The sequence below is a fragment of the Cibotium barometz genome, chromosome 39 (genome assembly GCF_041138505.1).
Source record: "Cibotium barometz isolate CiBa-2024 chromosome 39, ASM4113850v1, whole genome shotgun sequence".
NCBI lineage: Eukaryota > Viridiplantae > Streptophyta > Polypodiopsida > Cyatheales > Cibotiaceae > Cibotium > Cibotium barometz.
Window position 1 is genome coordinate 44,415,436 of NC_141084.1, and position 16,112 is coordinate 44,431,547.

The window sequence follows — 16,112 nt, forward strand, 5'->3', positions numbered from 1 at the left end:
TGATTTTTGCAAGTGGTAAGACCTCTCCTATCCCTATCAATCATGACAAAGGAGATGTGAGGCTCGATTGAGAAGTTTGATAGCAAGAGTTTCCATACTTAGCAAGTTCAAGTAAAATGTATGCTCATGCTCAAAGGTTTATGGCCTTTGGTGAAAGGCACAAAGAAGGTGGACCTTGAGGATCTGAAGGTGGTAAAAGACAATGAGAGAGATCATGCCATTATTGCCCTTCATATTCATAAGATACTCATTCTTTTATAAGACCTCTGGTGGTACATAGAGATTTGAATATTCCACAAATTGATCAAAAAAGAAAATAAACCATAGACACGTCACACCATACCATAATTCAAGTATAGAGAATGAAAATCAAAGAGCACAAGTTTGGGTGCAATCCTCCCTCCCCCTCATCCCCCTTGGACATGTGTTCCTCATCTCTTACATGTAGTATTTAAATAATATTTCATTAGTTTAGCCCTTGGAGTCATAAATAGCATAGATTTTCCAAAAATAGGCTTTTACAAAATCTCAAGGGGTTCATTGTTCTATATCACGTGCGTTCAAGGCCTACTTAAAAAACCCCTTATCTGTGAATGTTTCATGAATAAAACACATCCTTTTTCTATTCAACCTATGAATATCCACTTTAAATGGTATCCTTTTATATATATGTTCAAAATATGTTCAAAAAGGATTTTACAAATCCCTTTTGTTGAGCCAACGTGCTACGCTTACGTATTTATGAGTGACCCCCCCAAGTACAAAAGTGAACCATAGTCCAATGCTTTTAAATTTTCCCATCAAGAATAAAACTTGCCGAACATATGTACACTGGAACAAACCATACAAAATTAATTATTTTGCACACATGTGCATATCTAGATAATTCCGTCCAGTGTCCACCTTCATTGTCCCAAAATTATGATCTATACTCAGAGCCAGCCCACAATGTTAGATCACAACTAGTTTGGATTCACTCACAAAAATAATAACGACAAGTGAAAATCATTATTTAGATTCACTACCATGCATCATCATATATACTTAATTGGATTCACTCACAATGTCTTCCCACTATGTGAAACATAATTAATTGAATTTACTCCCATATTGGTGTTAATGGATTCACATGCTACCTCAAAAGCACAAGAGAGAAGAAGAAGAGAGTGTATTGAAGGGTCGAATCTAGTGATTTGCACTTGGACAACCCTATTAGGGTTAACTCTGTGAGAAAGAAGAGATGAGAGAAGAGACAATGTACTCAAGAACTCATCAATGAACCACTAGCTAACTTCATTAGAAATGAACTACAATGCCTCATATATATAGGAAAGTTCCTCCACCCTTTCCTCCACCCAAAAATGTGTGTAAATAGAAAAAAATGGAAATGAATGCTATAAATCCCAAAAATGCCTAGAGGCTAAAGAGTGTGCCACTAGCATGACACCATCTGGAGATGACACCTATCCAACACCTCCTCTTTAGGTCCAGATGGGAGGACCAATGCCAACGCGCTGAAGAAGATAATCCAAGGTAGGTTGAGGAAGAGGCTTAGTAAACAAATCAGCAACATTATCTTTGGTAGGACAATACTCAAGCTGAATGCGACCTTCAGAAATCCAATCAAGAACAAAATGAAAATGAACATCAATGTGTTTGGATCGTCCTCGAATAACTCGATTTTTGGCTAAAGCAATAGCACTCTGTGAATCTGAGTAGATGAGTGTCAGAGTAGATGAACATCCAAGGTGATTCAAAATTTGCTGAAGTCAAAGTGCTTCAGAAGTGGCATCAAGATATGACTTATACTCTACTTCGGTCGATGAAGAAGAAGGAATTTGCTGCTTTTGACATTTCTAAGAAACAAGTCCTTTACCAAGCATAAAACAGTAGCCTGACATGGAACGCCTAGTATCAATACACCCTGCCCAATCAGAATCTGAGTAACCAATAAGTGTATCTCCACCTGCATAAGAAATTCCATACTCAAGAGTTCCATGAAGATATCGAACCCTCGTATCCACACTTATCTGCAAGTACCCACACTTATCTCCAGGCTTACACAATCATCTCCAAGCATACACAAGAGAAGAGGGTGAACAAGGAAGAGAAGAAAGAGAAGCAAAGGGTGAACAAGGAAGAGAAGCAGCTTTGAAGAAGGACAAGAAGCTTTCATACCTCTATCTAAGGTAAGTCTCTTTAGGGTTGATGTTCTTTGAAAGTTTCTCTCTTTGGATTCGTCCTTTGCTCTCTTTGAAACGAATGTTTTTGGTACAACTGTTGTGCTTTTGTGTCGGGTGCATGTCTTTTTTGAGTTTTTAGAATAGTCCGTTTGTCTGTCAAAGCGCGTCTAAAAGCGCGTCTAAGAGCACGTCTACTCTGTATTGGAAACAAATAGCTGCGTCTATAGACGCACGCTGTTATATGCGAAGATAGACGCTATTTTTCTCCTCTCTTTTTCTGTCTTTTTTTCTCCTTTCTTTTCCTCTCCTTTCTCCTCTCTTTTATCCCCACTTTTTCTCCTCTCTTTTCCTCTCTTTTATCCCCACTTTTTCTCTCTTTTTCTCCTCTCTTTTCCTCTCCTTTCATGGAAATAAGTGATTGCATGAATGAAGAAAGGGATTGCATGAATGATGGAATAGGAAATTGAAAAAATGGATTTCACTCTATATTTTCCTGTCTTTTTCCTTCTCTTTTTTATCCTCTCTTTCCTTCTCTTTTCATCTCTCTTTTTCTCTCTTATCCTCTCTTTCCTTCTCTTTTCATCTCTCTTTTTCTCTCTTATCTCCTCTCTTTTTCTCTCATTTTTTCTCCTCTCTTTTCCTCTATTCTCCTCTCTTTTTCTCTCTTTTATCCCCTCTTTTTCTCCTCTCTTTTTCTCTCTTTTATCCCCTCTTTTTCTCCTCTCTTTTCCTCTCCTTTCTCCTCTCTTTTATCCCCGCTATGCATGCCTTTTCTACTCTCTTTCCTTCTATCTTTTTCTCTTCTTTTTCTCTTCTTAGTTCATCTTCTTAGTTCACCTTCTCAGTTCATCAGTAATCTTATTTTTTTTCTCTTTTCCAGTTCATCATGTGGCCAGGAAGCTCTTCAGCCTCACCTGATCTTCGGGAGACCATCTTTCGGGAGTTATATAACCTTTTGGGGCACCCTCCCAGTTCTGGGGAGTTATACGGCTACATGACGGGTACTCTAAACACCCCCTAGGAGTCGGCACTACAGACTCCAAACCACCCCAACCCCACACTAGCTGAGATTACCCCAGCGGAGTCAACACAGCCCAGTCGGCTACATAGCTGAGCCCCTTCCCCCATGCTATCCTATGCCCCTTCCCCCATGCCGTCAGGAGGCCCTTCTGCCTTGCAGAGCTGTCGGCGTACTCCCGTGCAGTCAAGACTTGGATCTCCAGCTACGAGTGGCCAGCGTACTAGCTCGACACGACACAGTAGCAAGCGTAGTAGCAGGGAGAGTGGTGGGGGATGCATGGCACAGTGCTTTGGGAGGGGTGGTGGTGGGGACGAGAATGATTTAGATGATTTAGATGTGCCTTTGGGTGATGGTACGATCTACTATGACATCACTCAGGCAGGAGGCATCTTGATGGATGCACGGGGGAAGGACATCATGGCTTCGTGCGCTCTATAATTGCTAACAATTATAGAGATTACTTTATTCACTACAAAGATCAACCAAAGAGGTAGGCTGATGAGACCCTCGCTGTTGTTCACTCTAGGTATCCTAACCCCCCTAATGTTCAGTTCATAGATAAATGGGCCAAGTCAAAGGTTGTTTCGATACTTAGCAATAAAAGATCTTCGCTTAAGAGGCATGCACTAGCGAAGCTTGCCAGGCTTCAGGGAGGTCAACCACCAAGGGGCCCGCCTCACACCGCTCACAAGCGTGAGTGGAAGAAAGCAATGAAGTCAGCGAACGAGGAACCCAGTCTAAAGCACGTGGAGGCACGAAGGATCCAAATGGAGCAATATGGAAGCGTGCATTTTGGAGCAGGGAGTGTTGAATCATGGGAGGCCCAGTTTGTAAGTATCGATCTCAAATTATATTGTTTATGTAGTTTATTAGGAGGTTGTTTCTTTGTACTAACCCCTCCGCAAATTGTGTCATCTTGTAGCTTGATATTGTGGGCAGGTACCCTACTCTTATCGAGACAGCCTACCACTGCCACCATCACAGAGGGAGGCACTTCTATAATGACGGGTTGATTACTGAGGAGCAATATATCCGGGCTATTGGAGAGTCCCCCGAGGTATTTGAAAGTAATGAAATAATGTCAATATTATAAATAAAGATTTGATTTTTCATACATTGATATATATTGTCCCTTGTTTATAGGACCCTGCACAAGAAGATGAGGAAGAAGACGAGGAAGAAGGAGACAGAGAAGGGAGTGCAGAAGGGAGCGAGGACGTGGAGAACTTAGATTAGTCGTAGAAGTAGTGCTAGCTACTCTTTTTTGTACTTAGCCATTGGCTTGGCTTTGTGCCTCTTGTATATACACTCCTCTTATTTTTGGTATTTGAAGCCACAGGACGTGGCTTAGCTTCGTGCTATATGTACATACAAGCACTTTTTGAGCTATCAATTAATGCCTTGTAACTAAACGTTTTGGAGTTGTAATGTTTTATTTAGAATTGTAATTAATGTTGGCTATAGACGTGCTTGTAAGAGTGCTAATTAAAATGCGGTTGGCTGTAAGAATTGAATTACACAATGTGGAAATGGGATTCCTGTAACTACATAGCATACACAACATACACAGCATTCTGTTCAAGCACACAAAATTTACAAAATATTATGTAGCGCGTCTATATACGCGTCTATTTATTCAAGAAGCGTCTATTTGCGCGTCTTTAATTGCATCTATAAACACGTCTATGCATGCGTCTGTCTGTTTTTTAAAATTTCTCCCCGAGTGTCTATTTTCGCGTCTATATGCACGTCTATAAGCGCGTCTGTTTGCTATCTTTTAAACGCGTCTTTAGACGCGGGTCTGTAGATGTGCTAATAGATGTGCAAATAGACGCACCCATAAGTTTTTTTTAGTTGAGTAAACGCATCTGTGTGCACGTCTGTAGGTGCTTTGTCTTGTGATTCCACACGTCCCACATCTTTCTCCACACATCCCTCCAATTTCTACAAACAAGATAGTCTCTTTTCGCTTTGAGCAAATCAGGTTTGATTATCAACTTTCCTTGAGTTATGAGATATTTTGTTCCACTATCAACTCGATTAAAAGTATAGTTATTCTACTTTCATACTGTCAGAACTTTCTAAGTCGTGGCCATTACTTGGCTCAGTTAAAGGCAACTTTTTCTCGACTCAATTAATCTAAATTTCCGTTCACTTTTGGATCCTCGATCCTTTTAAGAATTCCAGATTCCTTTCCTAGGGAATCTAGGACTAAGTCAGTCACAAGTATTTACATTCATCCAACTAAGCGTGCTTCTTGTCTTAGCGCGTTTCTAGTCTTTTTCTGGGAAATCTCTTTTCTCGTTCAGAATGTACCCAAGATTTTATTTTTTCGAGATTCTAGATGCATACTTCATAATTCCAAAAGTTAAATATGTTCCTGATTCCTCTTTCTATTTAAAATTTATCCATGCTTTCTCGATCCATTCCTATGAATATTTTCACATTCTTTTCTTAATTTTTCCAAAATAAAATATGCTCATTATTCTTCTTTTTTAATAAAAGATTTATGCTTACGACCTCGTGGGATTTACAAAATCAAGTATACCCATATTTCCTCTTTCTGATTAAAAATTTATGCACTCAAACTAATTCATTTTTATCTAAATGAATTATATTTATAATCATTTCCATAATTCTCATAATTTGAATGAATCTAGAAAATTTGTGCATAATCTTCTTTATTTTTCTAGTAAATGAGTAATGCTCAAAACTCCACTTTTAGCATAAAACTTATTATGCATAAATGCTTTTCTAATGATATAAATTTTACCATAGCTTCCCCACATTTTCTATGAAACGAGCATGCCTAAAATTCCACTTTTGGCATAAAATTAATTTATGAAAATCCTTCATTTTCTAGTGATAAAGATTTTACCATAAATTCCCCACATTTTCTATGAAATGAGAATGCTTAAAATTCCACTTTTAGCATAAAAATTAATTATACATAAAATTCTTTTTCTAATGATAAAAATTCTGCCATAGTTTCTTCGCATTTTCTATGAAATAAAAATGCTTAAAATTACACTTTTAGAATAAAATTTATTCTATGCATAAACTCATTCTCTAATGGATGAAATTTTTGCCATAGTTTCCTCGCATTTTCTATGAATTGAAAATGCTCAAAATTACACTTTTAATATAAAATTTAGTTTATGTATATACCTAAGCTTGAACATAAACATTAATTTCATAAATCAAGAAAAGCATGGTTTTAAGAGATCATTGTTCAGGCTTACCCTTGGTTTACTTGATTCTTTACCTTGCAAAAATTGTGTAGCCCTCAAGGAAAAAGCTTGAACACTAGGGGAAAAGGGTAATTTTCAAGAGAAGAAGAGGTTTAGTGAAGCACCAAAGCTTCACAATGGAGGGCCAATGAAGACGGAAGAGGAAATTACACTAAATTAGAAATTACACTAGCATAAAATTACTGTAAGATGAAAATACAAAGGAATAGGATTCTATTTATAGGTGAGGGAGGCCACCAACCAAGTCCAACTAGAATCTAGAGGTTTCCAGCTTCACTTTGATCCAATTTGGACAAGTTTTGGACCAGTTAGGCCCACTTTTCTAATGTAGTTTAAAAGAGGTGAGAGGAGAGATGAAATACCTCATTTTTTTAATTAAAAAATTGGGATAATCATGAGGAAGCACCTGAATCAACGTACCATACATCATCTTTATGTGCTGCTTCTACATTTTCAGACATGGCATTCACGACATGCTGCATAACAAACAACCTTTCATTATCCATTGTTTCTGCTCGAGGATGCATAGTTGTTTTGCTATAATTTTTCATTTTGCATGTCAGCTTGCTTCTTATAACAATCTACCTCCTGCACATGTCCACGCTTACCACAATAAAAGCATCCACGTGTATCATTATACTACCTTTGCGTATTTCCACGACCTCTTTGACTCCCCCTACCTCTGAATTGGCCTCTTCCACCTCCATGTTGTCGTTGTTCTTGTGAATTCTGGGACTGTTGCTGCTGCTGCTCGCCATAATTCTGATTACCTGTTCGGCCACCTCCTTGACCACGTCCATGGCCTCCTCTACCTCGTCCTCTTCCTAAACTTGTGTAGAAGCCCTGTTGCTTTGAACTGTTTTTGTTTTGTGAAGACTATTGGTTTTTCCCAAGCTCTTCTCTTCTATAATCAACATAGACACCATCTGTAAAATTAGAAATTTTTTTCCGAGTCTGAATAGACATCTTGAACGCCTTGTATTGTGGCCCGAGACCACGTAGACAGACTTCCACCTTATCATCATCATCTATTGAAACACCAATAGATGCAAGGGATTCCACAATACCCTTTATCTTCAATGCATAGTCATTCACAGACATACTCTTTTTCTCCACATTATGAAGTTCATTCTTCAACTGTATCTTTCGTGCCTTGGTATTTGTTTTATAGAGTTTTACGAAGGTGTCCCACGCCTCCTTGGGGGACTAGGCATCCTGTATGTGCCCAATCATGGTGTCTTGTATATTGATAGAGAGCCAATACATAACTTTTATGGCTCCTTGGCTCCAATCCTTGAACTCTTTCACATCTGCAGCAGTCGGATTGATGTTCGGTATCTCCGGTGCCTCTTCATGCTCACCTTCTATATAGTCCCAGTACCCCTTTTCCATTAGGAAATTTGTCAGTTTGAACCTCCAAGCATGGAAGTTTTTCTTATCAAGCTTCTCAGCAAGAATCTGGTTTAGGCCATCATTTGACATTTTGCTAGACACACAAATTTACCAGAAATAGCACTCTGGTTTGTCTTGTACAAACTGCTGTATTTTCTGCAGCGGTACTCTAGTACACTCAAATGTCACAACCAATGACCTCAATGTGCATACATATACCCAATGGAAACTGTTGACCTCCTTGTAGCACACATAGTGTCTGCACAGCCAATTTGTCTTCTTGCAGTTCTTAAAACAGAGTTTTGCAGAGAATCCGCAGTGTTCGAAATCGACTGCTTTCTGAAAAACGGAGGTCGTGACGCGCCCGAAACGCGTTCTTGGCCCAAAAAATAGAGTCCAATAGGACAATATAGTTGACCTATATCTTTGCTCCCGCGAAGAAAGCTCCTCAATCAGAGATCGTTTGCCGGTGCCTCCTGTAGAGCTCCTGACAAGGATATAGTCACCAACACAAATAGGGAAGAGTAGTTGAAGCTCTTACCCTCGTACCACTTCCTGTGCTTCTCTTGCTTGCAGCTCAGCCCTTAGCATGAACCAAGCTCTGATACCATGAAAAGATGTAGGGGAGAAGGAAGCTTTAGCTCTTGCAAGCACACACACACTCACAAAACCCTAATAGAGAGCACACAAGGTGAGAGGCTAAAAATCTTCTTCTTCTTCACTCAACACTCAATACACCATATACAAAGATAAGAGTACGAACAATATGAAAGGTACTCAACCAAATACATACTAGGGTTCTCTATAGTGTGAACCCAACTAATATGAGCTAGCGCTATAACTATACCAGTCTCTAGAATGGCTGTCACACATCCTGTCATCCCACTGGATGCATATCACCCATGATCTCACCAACCATGCCAGTGGTGTAAGTGTGGGGCCTATCTCCCAGGCGGGTCATCATTGTCCACCACCTCATTAGATGAGCTCGATATCTCAACAGTTGGCACCGACATATCTTTGCTAGATATTCTATAGCCAGACTACCCACTCCACTTAGCGTGTTCCCATTAGGGACCACTTGTATGTTAGTCACTTTATCTTCTTTATAGTCCTCTTTTGTTGTGTGAAGAAGAAGAAGAAGAAGAATTTTCAGCCTCTCACCTTGTGTGTTCTCTTCTAGGATTTGTGTGTGTGTGCTTGCAAGAACTTAAGCTCCCTTCTCCTCTGCATCTTTTCAATTCGCACACTATGAGTTTGATCAATAACATAACACTATGAATACTTTTTCATTCATTACTAGATATCATATTTGTGTTTTGCGTGCCAATGAAATCTTACACTTTGAATATAAATGCTTTTGTGTCTTTTCAACAAAATGTTTAATTGTGTGAGGAATACTTTGTTCATTGCAAACATTAAAGGTGCTCACAAATAGTTCATTGTTTATCCTTCAAGTTGTAATTCAGAAGTTATGGATTATATTTTTTTGTTAATACAATGCAATCTTACACTTTTTCATTCATTACCGGATATCATAGTTGTGTTTTGTGTGCCAATGCAATCTTACACTAATTTGAATATAAATGCTTTTGTGTCTTTTCAAAAAAATATTTAATTGTGTGAGGAATACTTTGTTCATTGCAAACCTTAAAGGTGCTCACACAAATAGTTCATTGTTTACCCTTCAAGTTGTAATTCAGAAGCTATAGATTATATATTTTTTGTTAATTCAACTTTAACTCTTGCACATTTATATCTTTGTATAAATCCTTTGATGTCTTTTAATGTTAGAATTGAAGACATGTGAATCTGTGTTATGCTTAAATTGAGATAGTGAAGTAATAACAAGACTCCATTCATAAATGTCTTTTTTAATATCTAGTTTGTTTCTACTTGTGTTCTTTTTATTTGTGTTGCGAGAAAGACATGAATATTTTACCAATGAAAAATAAAATCTATATGAATGTGATAGTGTATCATTCCTCCCCATTGTCATTCTTAAATCGTACCACTCTTTCCCTCTCCATTACCATATTCTAAATCTAATTTTGCAAGAAGCGGATGGTGGTGGTTTGGCATTTTTGTTTGGGGGAGAATGGCACCACTGCCATTCTCCCCAATGATAATGCACCAAACCAAGCGAAATCTAATAAGAGGGAGATTGGCACCACTGCCACTCTCATCTCAAATAAAATATTCAATGGGAATGGATCCATTAATGAGGAGTGAGTTTGCAAAATTGTAGCTAAGATCACATTGTGATTGGGGGTAGAATGGTAACACTACTATTCTCCCAAAATGATAATGCACCAAACCAAACAAATCCATGCTCCATGCTTTCACTGTAATTAGAGTAGCCAGGTAGAATGGCATATGCACCAAACCAAACAAACCATGCTCCATGCTTTGATCACTGTAATCATAGTAGGGAGGATGGCGGAACTACCATTCTCCCTTGGAAAGTTTAATGATTAAAGGAGGATGGCACCATTTTCTTTTTATACAAGAGGAAGAGAATTGTAGTGGTGCAATTCTTCCATTAATTTTGGATTAGAGGTCATCCAATCAGGATAACAGCACAATGACCATTTATTTAACTATTTGAACGTGACAATTGTAGAACAAAACTTCTTAGATCTAATATTTTGATGGTGTTTATGAACACCACAAAGACTCTTGAGATGATACTGCTCATGCTACCAAAAATTGCATTTCATAGTGTGTGTACCTAAACCAATTTCTCACAGAGAGAGAGAGAGAGAGAGTTGTGAAGTGTATCATGAGAGAGAGAGAGAGAGAGAGAGAGTTGTGAAGTGTATCGAGAGAGAGAGTGAGTTGTGAACTGTATCATTAGAGAGAGAGGGGGGGGAAGGAAGAGAGAGAGAGAGAGAGAGTTGTGAAGTGTATCGAGAGAGAGAGAGAGAGTTGTGAAGTGTATCATGAGAGAGAGAGAGAGGGGGGAGGAAGAGAGAGAGAGAGAGATATTCATTCTTACGAGTCACGATATCATGAAATTAAACTTAAAGACAATATGATGTAAACTTTGATCCATGAAATACTCATGCTGCGTTACCAACCAAGTATCGCATGGATCATACACAATAAAAACAATACAAGCCGCATCAAGCAAATTTACGACATTTTTTCGACCGCGTTAACGATCAAATGTCGCAATATGCAAAAAACAATATATGCACTAGCGGACGACACCAACTTACCGCGTTAACGACAAAATGCCGCCCGAATCTATGGGAATATGAATAGGATACGAACATACACTGGCCGCGTTACCGACCATATGCCCGCATTTGACAAAGGGAAGGGAAGGGAAGGTAACATCGCCATAACGATACTATGCTTGCTGCGTTATCGACTAGTATCGCTACGGCGTGCCATACTTACCATAGGACACAAACCAGCCGCGTTACCGACTATGTGCCCCACGATAAGCACCATTCCGAAGAATGGCCTTACACACACACCCCTCGTGTGTGGCAGACCACCCACATCCTGGCGCACGCATTGTGACTATGGGCGGCTGCCCGCATGAGCACACACACACACCCACACAAACACACACACCCACAACTGTCATTATCTGTGTATACTGTCAGCAATGAACTCCCAAAGGGCCCCCCGGGCCCATGTATATACAAAAATGTAGCCCATCGGGCTGAATGATGACCCCGGTAGGCCCGCCGGGGTTTTAATGTTCCCGGCGGGACCGCCGGGCAATGCAAAAATCCCGGCGGGATTTTTGCCGGTTACCAGGGAACCTCCCACCGGCTTTTTTGGGAACATGTTAACATGTTAATAACATGTTAACACATGTTATTAACAAAAAAAAATTTGTGATCACGTGAATATAAAATCATTGTTGCCCCATCAAGTTGCCAGAGGCTTAAGCAATGTTTTTTGAAGTTTACATGTGGCCATAGTGGACATTTCAGCCTCACATCCAAGAATCCAAAGTATTAAGTCTAATAAGAATGGAAAGGAATCAACTGGGACAATAAAGGGTATAGATAAACTTAGGTATTTACCTTTTAACACATTTTACATTGAGCTTTGACCTTCTCACGTATATTATGGTTTTAAGACAACCTGTGAGGGTGTGACCATACGATTTAGGAGAACGACCTTGTGTGGAAGCTCAACCCTTTTTTAAACGAAGTACCTTTTAAACTATTATCATGAGAATTTAGGAAGGTCAAGCCTTAGAGAAATTGTCAAAAATTATCACTTATAAATATATATATATATATTCCATGGGTGGGAACAAGACTTCCAAAATGTGAGAAGTGCTACTTTTCCCCCTTGCTAAGTGCTTCCTTTTATAGTCTTCTTGTAGAGCTATCGGTGTCATTCACCCTAATTTTGTAATTTAACAGTATCAGGAGATTTAGTTTCAAGAATGGCTCTTTGTTCGTCTCTCTTCAAAATTTGATACGTGCGCATTGTTTGAAATATTTTCTCATTGAGTCTTTGCAATCTCTCTCTCCTCTTGTGGTGTTTCAGTTTATGTTTTGTCTTCAAAATTTGATGTGCACGCATTGTTTGAAATTTTCTTTGAGTCAACTGGATATTTCTCAGTGAGTCTTTGCAATTCATATCTCATCTCGTGGTGTTAAACTTTAAGTTTTTGAGGGTAATAGTCAATTTATCTTACGTTGATCTTTATAGTTCATTAAAATCCTAAAGTCATTTACGTTCATGTAGATATGGCAGAAGCACAAGCAAATGAGCATAGCAAACGAGCATCAAGAGTTAGCCAAGAAGGCATATGAGCGAATGAAGGCCCTTGCACATGGACTGACAGCCCGCGAAGCTACGAGAACAGCATGCAGGTTGTCGAAATGGATAAATCCTACTTATGCCCAATGGAAAGACATAAATAAACGCGTAACCACAGAGATGATTAAGGAAATATGGCCATGTCCAGATGGCGAGATTAAGAAGGGAAGATGGAAGGTTTCGCGTTGCACTCATAATGATATCAAAATTAATGCCGAGTGCATTTTCTTGGAGGTGTACGGTCATCCTCTCCATAACGTCGACGCTCCACTCTATTTTGCTAAGATGCTATATGCACAATTTATCTTAGAAACTCCAGTGGACTTCGCCTCCAGAGAGACCACTATCAACACCCACGACATACGTGAAGAGACAGTGACATTCACAAGGGAGGAACTTGCTCTCATGGTGGAGGGCGCTGGATTGGAGTTAAACAAGGTCAAAGAAAGCTTAGGGGCATAGCTAGCAGAGAAGGAGAAAGAAGCTGTACGATTATCTCAAGCGTCAACTCCTCCCCCGGCCAATAGAGGGATTCAAGAGCAGCTCACAAAGATCAGCCAAGATGTACAGACCATCTCTTCATGTATAGCTCCTGTGCGCCAAGGGAACCACACCTCTCATTTTTTGATACATCCTGATCTTGTGGGAGTTTCTGCTGAGGCTACTAGTTCCTCCACCCCCCAATGTCTTGTATGTTACATAGTATTCGATGGGTGGAGCGGCCAGTATATACTGCCCTGTGGACACTACTACAACTTAATATGTTTAGTGAGGTAAATACAAAGTACTTCCACATGTGCATTGTGCAGTGCCCCAATAAATCAAGGTATTTATATAGTGTTCGGCATGGCTAGCAAATATAAACCACCAGGACCTTTAGATGCAACTCCTAGTGCAATTCGTAATTCATTTCAAGATGAAAGCTAAGAAAGACATAGATCCTACTTTTGTATTGATAATTTCTCCAAATACAATCATTTGTACAAGTATTTTTTATGAAATTAATGAAATGGCTTCTTCCTCTATGTCAGTATCTTGCTCCAAAATTCTTTCACCATTTACCCTCTTGTCTGCTAAATTAAGCTCATCTAAGTCAATGTCCAAATTGTCTTCTATCATCTCAAGGCTAGTGCACGATGTACGTCCAACATCAAAGTTCTCGTCTCCTACATCATCACAATCGTACATCCATCTAGGCATATCTTCTTCATACTCTTCGCTTTCAATGTCTCACAAGATCTTTTCATTGCAATACATGTAAACAAGTTTATCTGCTCGATCTGCAAGAAGTCGATTGCGAATAGTACTGTGAATATATTTGTACATGCTCCAGTTTCTTTCTGAGCCTCAGTTTGAAGAGCACTGACTTAGAACCTTCATCGCAAGGTTGCGCAATAAAGCATAGTGCTCACCACCATTCATCATCCACCGCTTCCATGCAGGCTGCTCTTCTTTAGCCATTTATTGAACAAGGGAGTTGGAAAATAAACCCTCTTTCAATCGAAATGAGGTCATCTCCTTTATGCACTTTACATGATCATCATTATTATTATAAAAAGTGTTTACCACTTTATAAAAATCTTGAACCACCTCAACGTTGGACATCACATCCATATTCCAGTATTCAGGATATAGCATGTAAGCAGCACTGTGTAGTGGTGAATGCGCTCCAATCCATCTAGCATGGAAGTACTTCAATAGGACTTTTCTTTGTCTACTGGAGAATGGTACATGCCATTACTTTTCCACCACTGAATGCTCTAGTTTCTCAGGACACTCCAAACTCCGCTGTGGACAGTCCACCATTGCATCCATGCTTTTTCGAGTTTAGGCGCTCTTTGATCAAGACTTCATACGGCATACATAACAGGCATCATTACATGGTATGCATCCATCACACTGTTCCACCAACTTCTTCTCGTAAGCGCTGCCTTCAAGACTTTGATTTTCTCTTTCACTTTTTCACTTCTTTTGTTTTCTCGACGGGCCTGCCGGGAATTGAGATATCCCGGCGGGCCCACCTGAAAAACAAAGAAGCCCGGCGGGGATACGGGACTAGTAGATTTTGGCAGGTCATTGCTCAGGTCATGTGAATATACAATGTGATCACAAGTTTTAATATGTTAATAACAAGTTTTGTTAACGTGATCACGAAATTGTGAAGACGTTAATGAAATCCCTGTGGGGCAACATTGAATGCCTGTCACAATTGGTGTTATAGGCATCCCATGTGGTTGTACTCAAGCTTATTCGGATGTTTTGCCTATTTCAAGGAGCTAAAACTCACTTTTGAGGTGGTTTGCAATATAACCTTCGTGTGCGTGGGTTGACTCGTTTGCCCAGCATTGGCCTAAGCAAAGAGGTCACCACCACTAGTGGTCCTTTTGGAGACGTTAGTGGTGGCGCTTTCCATGCACATTGCATCAGTAGCGACCCTTTCATGTAGGGTAGGGCAAACTTTGAATCACAAATACAAACCTAACCACAATTTTAAAACAAGAGTATAGCAAGCGGTGGAAGAAGACATTATTCTATTGCATGGGTAAGTAGGTACATCATAAAACCAGTGAGTCGTCGTCGTCATCTATTCATGCACTGTCTTCTGGGGCGTGTCCAAAACATCCAACTGTGGCAATCCATGCATCGAGTTCAGTATGAAATTAAGGACAACATGAGCAAGCATTCTTTTATTCATGGAGAGCGACATACCGTGCTCAAGTTCAAATTCAGGGGTGTAGGGCCTCGGCCTGGGAGGCGGTGTCGGCGTGTCCGTGGCCGTGTCCACCACTTCCTCCATACCCGCCTCCATGGTAGCCTTCGGTTCCTTGGGTTCGGTCGGCAGGCCATCCCCCACCTCCATGCCCATAGCCGCCGCCTCCGTGCCCATAGCCGCCGCCACCCCCATGTCCGTACTCATAGCCGCCGCCTCCCTGCCCATAGCCGCCGTACCCATAACCGTATCCGCCTTCCGTTTCTTGTGTCCGGTCGGCAGGCCAACCACCACCTCCATGGCCATAGCCGCCACCCCCGTGGCCATAGCCGCCCCCACCCCCGTGGCCATAGCCGCCGTAGCCGCCATAGCCGCCATAGCCGTAACCGCCCTCCGTCTCCTCAGGCTTGGCCTGGACGGGCTCCTCCCGGGCGGCACTGATGCACGTCCACATGATGGCGCACGCCATCAGAGCTAGCGCAAAAAGCTTTCTACCACGTCCCATGTTTTTTGCCAACGAGCGTGCGATACTGCTGCGATGAGTTGAATTTATAGGCAACCCGGCAGCAAGAATTCCAGGCCCTCACGTAACTTGTCCACTACCTGCTTGAAGATGATAATACACGTTGTTTTCCTGTGATTAGACCCCAGCCCGCACTACAAGCTTTTAAGGATAACATTGCGGATTAAGTTAAAGCTAATGCGCGCGGCACTGAGCTGCTCCCATTACCCAAAGTGCGCCTACTCAAAAGAGGCAT

General features: G+C 40.5%; 1 protein-coding gene across 2 annotated transcripts in view; it reads right to left on the minus strand.

Moving 5' to 3' along the window:
* The window catches only part of LOC147616139 (uncharacterized), a 37,921-nt gene extending 22,015 nt beyond the window's left edge, over nucleotides 1–15,906 (minus strand). The window contains exons 1-2 of one of the 2 annotated variants that reach the window (XM_086778769.1): nucleotides 15,354–15,905; nucleotides 15,159–15,270 (exon numbers count right to left, since the gene is read on the minus strand). In XM_086778769.1, coding sequence (XP_086634895.1) covers nucleotides 15,233–15,270; nucleotides 15,354–15,732 — 417 coding nt within the window. In that variant the 5' untranslated portion in view covers nucleotides 15,733–15,905 and the 3' untranslated portion in view covers nucleotides 15,159–15,232. The other variant, XM_086778768.1, reaches the window with a different exon arrangement.
* Nucleotides 15,907–16,112: the final 206 nt, after the last annotated feature.